The sequence below is a fragment of the Dipodomys spectabilis genome, unplaced genomic scaffold (genome assembly GCF_019054845.1).
Source record: "Dipodomys spectabilis isolate Male_0828 unplaced genomic scaffold, ASM1905484v1 ptg000076l, whole genome shotgun sequence".
Classification (NCBI taxonomy): domain Eukaryota; kingdom Metazoa; phylum Chordata; class Mammalia; order Rodentia; family Heteromyidae; genus Dipodomys; species Dipodomys spectabilis.
In genome coordinates, this window is record NW_024870753.1 from 10,562,219 (window position 1) to 10,578,255 (window position 16,037).

The 16,037-nt window shown below is 53.2% G+C and overlaps 1 protein-coding gene across 1 annotated transcript in view; it reads right to left on the reverse strand.

Moving 5' to 3' along the window:
- Arhgap42 (Rho GTPase activating protein 42) overlaps nucleotides 1-16,037 on the reverse strand; it is a 109,063-nt gene that overhangs the window by 78,311 nt on the left and 14,715 nt on the right. The window contains 1 exon segment of the mRNA XM_042682986.1: nucleotides 4,590-4,685. Coding sequence (XP_042538920.1) covers nucleotides 4,590-4,685 — 96 coding nt within the window.

A 16,037-nucleotide genomic window follows, 5' to 3' on the forward strand; every position in this document is an offset into this window, starting at 1 on the left:
CTGGGGGACGTGTTCATATAATCTGATGCAACTCTAAAGGATCACATTTGCCTTTGGGGGTGTGTGATTCAATGTACTCTTTTCCAGCCTCTCCCTCTACTTTCTGCCTCAGCTCTAGATCTTTTCTTCAGTGCGTATACAATTGCCTTTGCTTTTTGCCAGTGAGCTTGATTCATTTTGGAGAGTCCTGCCTCTAACTCTCTTCTTTCAGACCCAAACTCCTGGCAAGTTGCCTTTTGGTGAAAATGTTTTGTGTCCAAAGTCAAACTACAATTTTTATTATTTCATTCACATTTAGAAAAGCACCGTCTTGCTGATAAAGAATGTGTTCACAAAGGTCATCTGACTTACTCCAAAATGGCAAAGACATCCAGCCCAGAATTCATCAACAAATTTGGGTTCAGGATGCACCTGCTGAGTGTCACTTCAGCCAAACATCTTCAGGGTCTCTTGAGAACCTTCCAGTGAACTCACTATCTTCAAAAGCTGTTCTTGGCACTAAGAGCATGGTTGACTACGGAGAACACCAGCCGGGCAACGCCGTGGCCGGGTTCAGACTCTAACCACCCACAAAAAAATTATTGTCAAAGCTGAGGGAACTCACCTCACACTCAAAAGGAGGAATAAACCCCACAAAGCAAAATAGGAAAACACCGAGTTAAAAAAAAAATCAGGCTGTGAAGGCTGCCCTTTGAGAAATCACATATTGCTGGGAGCAGTGGCTCCTACCTATGATCCTAGCTACTCAGGAGGCTGAGATCTGAGGATCGAGGTTCAGCCCAGGCAGAAAAGCCCCGTGAGACTCTTATCTCTGATGAACCACCAGAAAACTGGAAGTGGTGCTGTGGCTCAAAGTGGTAGAGTGCTCGCCCTGAGCAAAAAGAGCTCAGGGATAGCTCCCAGGCCTTGAGTTCAAGCCCCTCGACTGACCAAAAAAAGAAAGGAAAAAGTAGCTCTAGTCCTCCGATCATGGTGCCACGCTCTGAGCTGCCATGCTCCCGAAGGCGTCATGTCACCGCCTCTTCTCGCTCCCTAGACGGGCAACGCCTCCCCCTTCTGCTCATCTAACCCCTCGACACGGCTGGAAGACGGCTTCCTTGCAGGGCTCTATCCTGGACGTCCACCCACCCAGCAGGGCCTGCTGTGTCTTCATGTCTTTAAGACGTTTCCTGCCTGTCTGCTGACACTCACTGTTACAGTGGCCTCTGCTCCAAACATAAACACAAATGAGCTCAACCGTGGCTGGGCTTCGGCCCTGGCGAGAGCCGAGCCAGTGAGTCAGTGAGCGAGGCAGACAGGAGTGGGGGGGGGAGCCACCGAGCAGGTTTCCGACTCTAATCCTTTTGTGTTGGCACACTGCTCCCACAGAAGGAGAATGACTCTCCCACCACAAATCTTCAACAAGATGAGGCCGATGGCCACGCTCCTCCACGCTTACTATGCAGGCAAGCCGGTGGTTCAGACCACCCAGCCCTCCACCCCGTGTGTCCACACAGGCACCGGAGTATCGGCTTCGGAACTGGGAAATGACAGGTTTTGCACACAATGAGGATCAGGCCGATGTTAGTGGACTCCAAGTTACTGCACTGCGATCTGCTACACTCATTTCGCTATCTAATTTTGGCTTTTGGGGGGAGGGAGAGTACTGTTGAGATTCTGGTAAGTTACTAGTCATGGGCAAAACGCTTTCCCTCTTGTTACCCATTTTAAACTCAGACCTGATCAAGTCACCTCACCCTAAAAGGTGGGCAGTGTTACCACCTCAGTTTACAATCCACATCCTCACAGGGCAAAGGTCTGATGACCCTGTAAGCCATGGGCCAAGCCCCTTTTGTGACTGTTGTTTGGTCTGAGAGAGGGTCTCAGCCTGGCCTCAAACTTGAGATCCTCCTGCCTCAACCCCCTGAAGAGCTACACTTACAGGCATGCACTACCACACCCAACTGAGTCTTCTTAAACAAGACTCTAAAGTTCTACTGATATAGTTTGAAAGGATTTGCTTCTATAGGGTTCAATAGGCTTTTCAGAGAGGCTGTTCACACATTTACTAGGCCTGGCTACAGCTAAAGGTCAAACGCACTGGGCAGGAAGACTTTCTGACTCAAAGAAGAGGGAACACACTGGAGGAGACAGACAGAGCCCACAGTGGAAAAAGACAGAACTTCTTATTGCACACCTGTGTGGGGTGGGGGTCGGGGCGTGGCAGGGGACTCACGTACAATCAGCAAGCTGAAAGACAACTTTTTCTTAGGCTTGTGACTTGACAAGTTTTTGTATTACTGTTTTTCACAAAAGCCTGAAATTTTTTAAAAAAGATAATAAGACTTTTGAGTCTCAAATTAAATCAAATAATGTTTCTTAACAGTACAAATGATAGGACGAAAGCATCTTTCCACAGGTGATCCAGAATGTACAACCTTCCCAGCTGTTGCTTCACTGTGGGCTCTGTGTGGGTACACAAATAAGAGTGGTTTTAAGACACAGAAGACAATAATTCAGTTGTCTAACCTGGAGCTCTTACAGGGTAGATTGTGCATCCTCTGAATAGTTCAAAAGAAACAGTTGTTTGTATGAACAACTTGGGCACTTGGAAATGTTCCAGAGAACAGAGGGCTTCTGGAAGGGCTGTGAGTGGCCGGTGGGAGTGAGGGGTTCTGGGAGACCGGCGGGATTTCTGGTTTGGCCAATGAGCAGCGACCTGCTCCTTGTGCTGAATAAAAGGTCTCAGGTACCATCTGGGAGATTCTCATCTCTGCTGCCCAACTCTATTCCCCCAAGAAACCACCCAGAGGAGTTTGGTGGCCACCACCAGCTCCTCTCTGGCATCACGATATCGAGAGACACGCAGAAGAGCCGTCTGCAGGTGTGAGCACACAAGGCGCAGAGGGAGCCCAGGTCTCCCCCTCCTTATTTGTCATTTAGAGCACAGGACGGAACGTGCTTCCACAGAACCCGTGGGTCTAGGCAGTGTCGGTGACCCTGGGGGCGGAACGAGCCTCAGCGACGGCCCACGGCCGGGCTGCGGTGTGGTTCAGCATGCTGCCACCTCTGGACGAGGTCACAGGGCCACACCCTGCGTCACCGGCAATCAAACAGCACATATTTGCGGTGGGTAAAGCAACACTGGCTCAGAAAGACACAATGGAGTCCTTGTGACCTGAGCCGTCATCCTCCACACGCAACAGGAAGAACCCACAGCACAGAGCCTCCTGGCCCGGGCCGGGCCGACTCAGCCACGATCGTGTGGCTCCGGTGTGTGCGTGCATTATCCCCCACACGGCACTGATATCTGACGGCAGCTGGCTGAGGGGCTGGTGAGCACCGGCTGCCCTAGCTGCCCCGGGACGCGGCGTACGCAGGGCCGCAGGCCTGCCGGGCAGGCCCCGGTGGCGGGTGGTATTACAAAGCGTGTTCTGATCTGAACTGGCGAATCCGCCATCTCACTGCTCCCCCAGCCCCGGATCCACCGCCCAGCTGACAAGGGGCCGTGTGTGTTGCCTACTTTCTACCACAAGAGTGTGATGTTTCAGCATGTCAAAGGAACGGGATCCCCACCTCAAATATTGGCCAGCACACGGACGCTCTGTCAGGGCTTCCGGTGTGAGTGCAGCGCTGCCGTCCGCACGCAAGCGCCAGGGGCCCGCCCGGGCTCCCTCGGGCGTGGAAGGAGGGACCCGGCTCGCACGGATGGCTCAGCTTGGCCAACCATGTCTGAATTTACTGCTAATCTAAGACGCCCCCTTGTCCTTTGCTCTAACTGCTGACCTGGCCTGACAGCCTGCCTCTTTAACTCTTTATCCTCAGTATCCTCTTTAACTCTTCTGCTTTAATTCTTTATCTTTTGCTCTGAACCGGAGCCAAAAAAGGGCTGGGGGTACGGCTCAGCAGTGGAGGACCTGTCTAGCAAAGCAGCAGTGGAGGACCTGTCTAGCAAAGCAGCAGTGGAGGACCTGTCTAGCAAGCGTGAGGTCCTGGAGATACCCAACAGCACCACAGAGAAAAGGTAGAGGAGAGAATGCTGTAAGAATCTGATCCCTAATCGGTAAAGACTCAGATATAGAAACTCCAGACAGCACGTGGCTCAATCTCTTCCTTTTCCTCGTAATTCAGAAGGGCAACGCTTCCCCAGGGTCATCGCAGTGGCATCTCCTCATCCCCAGTCCCGGGACCCCCAGACAGGACCACTGGCTGATCGAATCTGACTCCTCTATCAACAAACCCACGAGTCCAAAAGAAACCAGCACTCAGTTAAGAAAAGAAAAAGATGAGGTAACTGTTACAAGCTCTATCAAGCACATTTCATAGCAGACGTCGAGTTGGTATGTCTGAATGAATGATGCAGACACTGCCTGCACCTTCCCAGTTACAGAACAGTTACGTCCTTTCCTTAAAGAGTAAAAAGAAAAAATACCACAGCTTCGAGAGGCTTCTCACAGAAATCCCAAATCGACCTTGCAGTTTTACTAAAGCTAGAGAACAGTTCAAACGTGTGTCCTGGAGGTGTGAGTCGTCGGACTTCAAGGCTGTGAGGATCACAGGCTGGGCTTGTTCGATTAGGACGTAGGGCTGGGGGGGGGGGGGGCACTCACCAATGCTAATCTCATCGTCCGTTTCCGCATCACCAATACACTCAAACTGGAAGTCCTGGAGGGACTGGGAAAACTTCTGCACTGCCATCGAGAGATCTACGATAAAAAGAGAAACCCATGAGAAGCAGAGCCTGGGCCGCCCAGGGCTGTCCACGCCGGTGTCAGGGCCGGCCCCAGCGGCTGTCCACGCCGGTGTCAGGGCCGGCCCCAGCGGCTGTCCACGCCGGTGTCAGGGCCGCCCGGGGCTGTCCACGCCGGTGTCAGGGCCGGCCCCAGCGGCTGTCCACGCCGGTGTCAGGGCCGCCCGGGGCTGTCCACGCCGGTGTCAGGGCCGGCCCCAGCGGCCCATCCACCCGCATTGCTCTTCATTTCCTCTTTATGAGGGGTATCACACCCCAAAGGGTTCAGTATGATACCTTCACACACACCCGCACACACACGCGATGTACCTGTGGTACCTTCACACACACCTATGATGAACCTGTGGTGTCTTCACACACACACATGATGAACCTGTGGTATCTTCACACACATCTATGATGTACCTGTGATATTTTCACACACACCTATGATGAACCTGTGGTGTCTTCACACACACCTACCTGTGGTACCTTCACACACACCTATGATGAACCTGTGGTGTCTTCACACACACCTACCTGTGGTGTCTTCACACACATCTATGATGTACCTGTGATATTTTCACACACACCTATGATGTACCTGTGGTATCTTCACACACTTACGATGTACCTGTGATATTTTCATACACACCTATGGTGTACCCGTGGTATCTTCACACACCTATGACGTACCTGTGATATCTTCACACGCCTGTGATGTACCCTGATCAAATTCGCCTTTGCTACTGCTCCTTTTTTTCCCTTAGCCTCATTGTTAACCAGTTTTAAAGGATTTCATTGTTCTCTTTCCATGAATACATATAAAACACTTTGGTCCTACTATAAATAACATGGCCCTACTTTTAAAAGATCTTAAAGATGCCACCAAAATAAACTTTAGGGCTGACAAACACTATCATACAATTGGAACCCAACGAACAAAGATCTTCACCTTTTCATGCACCAATAATAAACAGGATGAAGATGAAATCAGGATAGCAACCCGGTCGCCGTAGCCTCAAACAAGTATGTAGGGGTAAACTCAGCTATGCAGAAGGAAGAGCTCCACAGTGAAAGCTTAGAATTGTGAAGCGGAAACTGGAGAACGCAAAGGCAGATGCTGAGCACACAGCTGTGCACCGACAGCCGGCTGAAGACGGGACACACGTAATCCTGTCTGCAAGGAGGCTGCATCCAGGGACTCTCCTCCCAACCGCAGCAGGGAAAGCGGAACACCAAGATACACACTGCACAGCTGCAGGGGTCCGAGCAAGCCAGGCCAAGACATGAACCTGTTTCAAAAATTACTGGAGCACGAAGGACTGGAAGTACGGCTCAAGTGGTAGAGCACCTGCCTACTAAACAAAGGGCCCAGAGTTCAACATCCTCCCTCCGACAAAAGACATTCAATGCAATCCTCCTCAAAACCACCGGCAGCTCTGACAGTCTGGCAAGTTTAAACACAACCTGAAGAGTCTACTACAATTACTTTCAAAACGGAATCAGCCTGGCCCACAAGACCTGGCTTTGTGTTGCTGAGGTCGAGGGATATACCTTTAAGTCAGTAAGCCCAGGAGCCGGGAGGCTGAGGCAAGCCCAGGCTACACAGCGAGACCCTCTATAGCCAAAAATAAGGGAGCGGGGAGGAGGGGAAAAGTGTTCTGATGCCAGAAATATCTTATCTGGAAGCCAACTGTCCAAAGCCTTTGTCTTTATTGAGAAACTGTCACTCCGACATCATAAATGAAGCGTTTACTTAAAGAAAAACAAGGGGCAGCCAGGGGGCTGCTGTGGAGGGGAGGGCTCTCTGGGGGGAGGGGAGGCAGGGGCGAAGCCTGTACCACCGCCTACTGGTTTAGATGCAGTGAAAGACCATCTGAGAGGCTGTTTGTAAGTGAGTGTGGTTTACAGTGGACTCGACCCCACATCCTGACCCGAGTCCAAACGAAGACAAAGAAACACCTCCTTCCCCAAAACAGGTTCGGCCCCTCGGCTGTCTTCTCTTTGCCCCGGCTCATTCCTCTCGGCACGCGCATGCCGCTCAGCGGGCCGCGGGCACTGGTCAACGTGCGTGCGGCTGACACGGAGTCCGGTAACTGGGCAGTGCAGTGACGGCCAGTGGAGGACGTGTAGAGAGGTGACTGGAAAGGCACTCGGCAGCCAGCAGGGGGCGCCCACCTGTTTCTGTCATTCCCCCACGGGTGCCGAAAGCTCAGGCTGCCCCTGGCCGCGGAGCCCACGTGCTGTGTCCTGGGACAGACCTGCGTGGAGGCCCGGGCACAGGAAAGATGGAGGCCCAAGCCAGCCTCATGTGAGATGGCTGCGTACAATGGTGCACAGGAGCCTCCTCCTGCCACGGCGGGGAGACAGCCTCCCTCTGGCCCACACTGGAGTCCACGCATCTGGGCCTGGGAGACGAAGGCTGGCGGCTGGGCTGAGGAGCTGTTGGGGTTCAGGCCCTCATTCTTTGTGTGGTGGGGAGAAGACAGGATGGCGATCGAGGGACCGCGGAGCGCCCAGCATCCCTGAGCGCCAGGTCCCCGAGTGCCCCGGAGACGCCATGCCCTTGCAGGCCCCGAGGCCGGAGGATTTCGTGAGAACCGCTTAGCTCAGTGTCTGGGACCGAGCAGAGAGGTGAACTGTGTGATCCTCAACAAACGCCAACTCCTAAAACACAACTTGTTATGATGTCAAATGCAGCACAAAAAATATTTTCATTGTAAGCATAACATATCTCCGCTGTGTATCCAATTACTGTCCTCAGATCTTCAGTGGAAACAAATAGTGGCGCTGGGCTCTCATCAAGACCGAGCAGCTCATAATCCCATAAATGCTATGTGTTTGGCATGCAATTCCAGAAGATTCTAGCCTAGAAAATAACAAAACAGGAACCAATACTTGGGCAGATTTTATCCACAGTTTCTATGAAGCTACAAATTCCAGAAAAATTAAAAACCACAAAGACTCCACTATTGCTACAACTCAAGTTAAAAATAGATGGTTCAAAGGAGGAAATGGACGGCCCCTCTTCCTGCCCTGGGGAGCAACGGGAGGGCGGCGGCCGGGCTCTGGTTAGCTCCCTGCCCACATTCGCCCCTCGGCTCCTCCTCAGACTCAACTTCCACGGGGTCCGCTTCGGTCCTCTTCTTGGGCATCAAGGCCCGCTCCCGTTACTAAGTTCTGCCTCAGGATGGATCCGCAGCTCCCACGCTGTGGGCTAAGCTTACGTGACGGGACGCCACACTCCAAAATTCCCCTTGTCCTCTGGGATGGGACAATACCGAGCCACCCCGCCGAGGGGAGAGGGTGGTTTTCCCAGGCACCCGCGGCCCTGGGCCGGCCTGCCATGCGCTCCAGTGGGGCCTCTCCTGCCCCACGGCCGCTGCCCAAGCCCAGGCATTCTCCAGTGTCCGCTGCACTTGCAGGACTGGCCAGGAGTCGCGGTCCCGTGGATCTTCCAATGCCCCAGCTCTCTAGACCCGGTCTCAGCACACTCCCTTTTCTCCTGACGACCTGACGTATATTCCCGAGATAGTCAGATGACGCATTTGCCATTCTGTCTCATTTCAGCCTTCTGCCAGCTCCCACGTTTTACTTCATTTTTCTTCCACTCCGCCCTTCTCGGTATCATAGGCCAAATGTGTTTGTTGTTGTCACGATGTGACCGGTTCCATTTCCTTCCAAGCTCCCGCACCGAGGTCTGCTCTTCTAGGTCATGCAAGTGTCTCCCCCCTTCCCTCTCCGCTTTTTCACATCGTTTCCCAAAAACGAGTCTTTGTATTCTCAAAATTTTAGCCAAAGGAACTAATTTACACTGGCTTTCTCTATGTCCAGTCCTCCTTCCGGTTGAGGGGCTCCTGGTCTCCCACCAGCCTTGGTGTGGATGGGTCCTGAGCGCAGGGCAGTGGCACACACCCTGCAGGTGTCCGGCCTTGAGCACAGCCCGAGCGGGTCGGTCTGTGGAGATGAGTAATTCCTGCATCCTCTGAAGAACCTCCAAGATCTACCTCTACCAATGAACTACCCCAAAGCCACACCCAGCTATTCAACCAAGGCAAGGCACCCACTGAATTGCAAATATGAAATGCTCTATTCCCGGGCTGCCACCAAGAATCCAGAAGCTGCTACAACTTTTACTTCAAAACTGGGGAGACGGACGCCCTCAGTAACCTTACGCTAACATGTTTAAGGTACAGACACCACAGGCAAACTACAACTCACAGAACTCAACTCCTATCTATTTCCATATTGGCAGCCAGATGGCCTATGTCCCAGGACCTCTGTGTCAGAACAGACGTATTTTAAGAATTCCTGAGTGTTACCTCACTGTTCAGAACACCCGATTCTGAGACTGCTACTGGCCATATTGGCGCTGTCCCCAAAGCCCCACGGGCAACTACGCCAGCCCCAGCCTCTTCACGGCCTTCGTGCCAGCAACAGCCAGCATCTGAGAAATAAGGCCAACTAACGCCTTTCTAGAAGATGATGAAGAACAATCCAGGCTGAGAGGCCAGGTGGTCACCCACAGATGTGTTCCTCGCTGCAAAAGGAGCCAGAGAAAGGCCAGGAGGGCTTTGTGCAAGGCCGGGGGTGGGGCATGGGGAGCTGAGGGGACGGGGGGGCGGGGGCAGCTGGCTGAGCAGTGGGTGTCCCCCTACAATCCCAGCACAGTCCCCCCACAATGACGCTGGGGCTGTCACTAGGCCGCTGCAGTGAGCCATCCGTTCAAAGGAAGTTCAAGTTTCACGCATCACTGGAGAAAATGGGGCCGAGGTGGCTTCCCAGTTTCTGTGTCATCTTTTGATGACACATAGGTCTCACTGAAAGACAATTGGTTAGGGAAATGACTCCGGTGCTCGACAGGCTCCGTTAACTCCGGTTCTGCTGTGTGAGTACGTTTCTTAAGCTCCCCAAGTGTGCATTTCCCTTTCAAAGGAGGAGGACACCACAGAGCACCCACCGTCCACTCACAGCGACGGCGCTGATCCTCCGCCAAGGGACGGCCTGCAGCAGCCGCGGGGCGCGGGGAGCACCCTGTGCCTGTCGTTGAGTTCCTAGGGACGTCCCTAGCGATGAGGCCGGGTCGGCGCGTCACCAGACCTACCCAGACGGAAGCCAACACCGGGACAGCCCGGCGGCCTGTGATGACATCACCAAGGCAGCTGAACAGACCCCCACCAGGGACGACACCGGCCGCCTCCCCCAGGCCCCACGCCAGCGAGTACTCACACCACACGCCGCTGCCCTCCGTGGCCCAGTGTCATCCCAACTTCAAACAGGCACCGTGCTCCCTGTACTTAAAATAGTGATCTGCATTCCAGCATTCCTTAAAGAAAAACTTTCCCACACCCAGAAGTGAATCTGCTTGATCAAATGCACACAGACTCACCCAGACAAACCTGCGCGCGCGTACACACACACACACACACACACACACACACACACACACACACACACACACACGAAACGCTTAACAACAGGCTGAGAATGTGAGCTCAGCCCAGCCCTGTTTACCCTTGTATCTTCACTCTGTTGGGTTTTTATTGTGTTTTTACTCATTTATCTTTAACCATATGAGAGTGTTTAGCATCATGTGTAGAAAAAAGAAAACGTTCCCTCAACCATCTGCCCGGCTTCTCCTGGGTGCTTCTCAGCGGATGGTGATTGACAGGAGGAGATAGAGCCGCTGCCTTGGGCCGGACGCGGAAGGTGCTGGCACCATGCCTCCCGCTTCCCAAAAGAAACAAAAGGCCACTGTCAGGCCGGGCAGAGCGGATGCCAGGAAAGCCAGGGCACAAAGATCACTCCGCTCCCTCGCAAGCGGGCTCAGTGACTCGCTGCCCCACCCCACTGTCCCTCTCCACTCTGAGCGCGGTGGCAAAGCTGGGGACCTGGTGGAAGTGGCACAGGAAAACCAGGAAGGACCAGGCAGAGGACGTGGGGCCGGTTTTATGACTTGTTCTCTCTCAAGTTCAGCTCCCTGCTCCATGTTTAATAAGCTGACTTCCACCATCGGCGCCCGGGGTGAGGTTCTGCAGCTTGCCCCTGGCCTGCTGTGGGGAGGGCACCCGCTGTGCAGGGGGGTTGGGGGGGTGGAGGCGGCAGGCTCCCGGCTCAGAAGCAGACGGAGGCTCCATCTCGCAGGCCTCGGTCACACCAAGCTTCCACGGCCTCCAGCAACCTCTGCAAGGTCCTTTTAAACCCACAACTCCACCACACTGGATGCAGCTCACTAAGAAACAAAGTCACCTCCTCGCCACATCATTGATGACTGACTTACTGAAGATTCTGCGTCTCGTGGATCTCTCCGTATCCTCGATCCCAAAGCATTTCAACCGCCAGTGTCCTCTCCGTTTACACCTGCTGGTTATTGTAAAACCCCATAAGTAACTTGGAAGAAGACACGCATCCTGTCTACAGAAACCACGCTGACCAGAAAGCAGCATGGTGACACACCTCAATCCGTTATTCCAACACGAAACACAGACTCAGACTCACTCCCCTAAAACGCTCTGTTGTGCACGCAGCCTCGGACACGCGCTCCAGGGATCTGCGTGTAACCGGCACCCGCTGGCTGCGCCGGGCAGTGAGGACTTCCTCCCGCAGCCAGAGCCAAGGAGTGCCTACTGCGTCAGCGGGCGCAGCCGGGCCTGGGCCTGGCCGTGGAGCTTCCCACACCCTGCGAAGGAGCTGTGCCTAATTCTTTTATTGTTACAATAATAGAGACTCTCCACACAAATGATACACACAGTTCAGCCTTTAATTAGACAGCGCGTAGCCCGACGATGGATAGTTAGGGCCCTGCTAGGCTCAAAAACCTCCTGAGGACCGGGGCAGTCGGCGCCTCTCACGTGCTGCGCACGAGCTCTGGCCTGCGTCAAACCTCCCCAGAGGAGAAGGTTTAAGTGCATTCACCTAAGTTTCTGGATGCGTCTGTCCTTCCTTCAACGACTTGAAACTCTAGCGCGATGATTTCTGTCTGCCATCCTGCATGCATTCTAGGAGGCGACATTTTAAAATCCTTATCCAATTCCGGAGTGAAAGACAGAAAACTAGACAAGGGAGGGTCCGTGAGTCACGGTGAGTCTACATTTTGTATTGCCGCTGTCATGGTGGATGGTCGACATCGCACAGAGCATCTGGCATCATCAGTGAAAGAAAACAGCTACCAAGAGCCAAAACCTGACAACAGATCTCCTGCATGTGGCACCTCGGCCGTCTCTTCCTGTTCTTTCAGTGTTCAAAAGAAACAAAACCCCGGCATCCTGAAAACTCTGCTAGGGAAACAGATTCCATTGTCTCTGCGAGGAGAGAAACAAGAAACCAGCTCCGCAAGACCCGGCCTAACGCTTCCTACACGCTGGGCTCCGGGTCTAAAACCACCAGCCGCGGGCGGGCGACTGCAGAGGGCCGTCCCCAGCAGGGAACCCTCGACTGGCTGAAACATGGAGCAGGGTCTCAGCACCGGAGGAGCTGCGGGTCGGGACTGGAGTCAACACCCACGTATTCCATCTCCCCGCGGCGCCGTTCCCATCCGCCAGACGCCCTGGCCAGGGAGGCCCAGCATGCCCTGGGCTCCACACTGCCAGAGAGGAGTCACAGATGGGCTCCCCAGAATTCCGCCCCTGGAGATGGCGAAGTGGAGCTTGCCAGCCTGTCCGCACGCGGCTCAGGACTCCTGCAAACCCATCCGAGGCCCTGGGAGATGAGCAACAGTGCACTTCCAGTTTAACAGCTGCAGAGCCCGAGGATTTACTCCAAACCAGTGCTCTCCTCCCTCCAGTCCTAAACACAGAGCCAGCCTCACCGCTGTCTACGGCCGTCTCCTTCCCCGTCAGACTCCCTCCCGAACCCCAGCGCCTCCACCTGCATGTCATTCCCGAGTTCCCGCGCGGGCCTCGGTGCTCCAGCAGCGGCCATGATTAAACGCACGGGCGTTGCTGAAAATAGTGTCGCTCATTAAACTGCCACAGCTGCACCGTCCGAACAGAACGGTCTACAGAAGTTTAACTTATCCCCATGTGGTGGGAGCGTTGTCAGGGATTCTCTCTCCACAGGGCTGAAAGCGTGCAGGACAGAGTCGGAAGCCGAGGGCTGCACCCTCGGCGGGCTGGCATTCGCCTGCCAGGTGACTGACAACCTCAGTGCGTTTCCCAACTGCCTGGGACAGTGCTTGGAAACCCCACAGAGAAAGCCTCACAGCTAAGGGCATCTGTTGCTTTCAGTGATAAAATACTGAGTTCCTGAGGAACTCAGAGCCACACCCGGCCCAACCCCTGAAACAGCTGCGCAAAACGAAACCCACTGAGTACAAGCCTGAGAGTGCGGCTGCTGCTCAAGGCTGTGACTGGGCACCGGGGCGTCCTCGGGGCAGAGACCAGGCCCAGGCGGGCTCAGCATCACCTCGCTCCCACCGCCCCAAGGCCAGCCAGCCCAGGACAATCAGCACCACACCACCGGGGAATGATTATCACTCACACACACACACACACACACACACACACGAACACACACGTGAACACCCACACCCATACCCAAACACACACACACACACGCACACGTGAACACCCACACCCATACCCACACACACACACACACGCACACGTGAACACCCACACCCATACCCACACACACACACACACACACGCACACGTGAACACCCACACCCATACCCACACACACACACACACACACACACAGTCTCTCAATCGCAAGCTAAGCCTGCGTATTTCTGTCTAACAGGCTGCGTGAGAGGGCGGCCCGGGCAGGGACAGGGAGCGCAGGGGGCAGACGGAAGCCTGGAGGGAGGAAGGGGAGAGCAAAGCCTTCTCCTTCCTCGCGGCTCTGTTGAGATCGTCCAGGGCTGTTCATTTCCCAAAGGGATCACCACTCGGATTTCCTCTCGAGTGTTTATTTTAAAACCCGCAAAACTAAGCCTGGGAGGGGTGTCCAGGTAGAGCCCGTGGTCTTCCGGCCGCCCCCAGCACGCTCCCCTCCACCCCCAGCCTCACAGTGGAAGGGGCTGAGCACCAGGGAGGCACAAAGTAACACTTAGGGGTTAAAATAAATATTCCCATGGTGGGCTGCATTATCTCAGCACATGTAATCTCTACACTCACAACAGGCGCTGCGGGAAAGCTGCGTCCAGAGAAATCCACTGGGCCGCACCAGCCTCCTAAGGATGCCATCGCAGAACTGGGATCAGAGCCCAGGGCGGGGTCCTCGGCTGGGGGGGCGGTCTGCAGAGGTCAAAGGGCCGTCACACGTGACTGCCATGCCCCTCCCCTGAACTTCCTGCTCTCCTCCCCTGCACTTCCTGCTCTCCCCCCTGAACTTCCTGCTCTCCCTCTCCTCCCCTGCACTTCCTGCTCTCCTCCCCTGCACTTCCTGCTCTCCTCCCCTGCACTTCCTGCTCTCCCCCCTGAACTTCCTGCTCTCCCTCTCCTCCCCTGCACTTCCTGCTCTCCTCCCCCTCCCCTGCACTTCCTGCTCTCCATCCTCCTTCCCCTGCACTTCCTGTTCTCCTGTACTTCTTTTCGACCTTCCTCCTCTGTACTTCCTGCTCTCCTCCCCTGCACTTCCTGCTCTCCTCCCCCTCCTCCCCTGCACTTCCTGCTCTCCTCCATCCTCCCTCCCCTGCACTTCCTGCTTCCTTCAGTACTCCTCTCCTGGCCCCAGCCCTCACCACCTCCGGGACCCACGGATTCTTTTGTCAAATGACTTCTCCATACCCTCCCCACCACATGGAAATCTCCTGGTAAAGCTCATGGCTTGAGCAGTATTGCTGTGGAAAGATGCCTGGACATCAGACTGGTGAAAATCCAGTGTTCAGGACAGAATATCTTTGCTCTCCCCAGCCGATTACCTCTTCTCACAGCTCGTGTTCTGTCTGTCTGTAAAAACAGCATGCTCACTGCATTGTTATTCAGAAAATTAGAGACATAACTGCAGTGCCCTCCTCTAGGGCTTACTCAGCAAATACCTTTTCTCCCTTTCTTCCTTTCTATACCAGAAGAAGAAACTTCAGTGTGCATTGTAAACCAGCCAGGGGGAGGATGTTGGACAGTACTGACAATCCTCTGAAAGCGTTCATGTGAATGGTAAAAGTCACAGAACAGAAAACAATGTGTTTTAGCATTTCAGACTTCATAAGAAAGTCCCAGAAATCACACAGGAAGGAGGAACACACAGATACAAGATTTAGTATGTCCAAAAACAAAATAGTTTTTGAAGTCCTCTCAACTCTGCAGATCTCACCAAGTAACTGAGCTTCTTTTTGTTAAAACACACACACACACACACACACACACACACACACACACACACGCAACACATCATCAGCAAAGATGGATGCAGATCTACAGGGCTCTAGGTGAAAGCCTCCTCCACTGGTGCTGGCAGAAGCTGCAGCTGGACTGGGGGTCAGATGGCAGTGGGCAGCTGTGGGGGGGGGAGGTAGGAGGGGGTATGTCAGGAATGAGTGTGGTTATCAAGGCATTTCTGAGTAGGAGCCCTTGGAACAACATGAGAGTGAGGGTCATGGGAAAAGTCATTCTCCTCACCCTACTTCCTGGAAGCCTTCTCCCCACCCAGCCATAGCAAGTTGTGTTTACAGAACAAGGGGAGCTAGGAAGAAGGGAAGGAGGGGGAGGGAAGAGAGGGTGTGGGCACACTACACGTTACTACCACATTGCTCTTTACGCCCCTTATTTTAAAACTCCAGACCTGGTTTTAAAGACTTAGCACACTTTCAACATGTAAAAATATTTAATCCCTACTGCCTTAATAAATGGGATTATTCTTGAAGTTAACTACACAAATAAAACTCAGCTGGGTCTACTTCATCCCTTTCAGAACAATATGTAATCCAAAATTGATTTTTTTCAGGGTCATAAAAAATGTTTCTCAGGATTTGAATTTTTCAAGTTAAGAGTTTTATGTTGAAGCAAAATTGTTTTAGAACCAAGGAACAGATCCTGAAATTTCACTGAAGTCCAGTCACTTTTCAATTGCTTTGACAACTGACTAAAGGTAATCCATCAACAAGCCTCTAATTATACAGTTAATATTTCTATCTCACTTTTTTTAAGGAGTCCAAGATAATTTAAGAAGAAAATATGTCATTCTCAAGTGTATATATTGCTGTTGTATATTTCTTTAACTTAATCCTGAAATTCTGGAAGAGCACAAGCACTCTTCAGAACGACTTCAAACTAGGTCTGGTTTTAGCATTTGAATCTTACTTCTTTTGCCCTTAAATTCTGCAGTCCGTGGTTTCTTGATAGCATGGATTACCAGTGGGAGTGGCCGTCTAATTGCCTCTGCA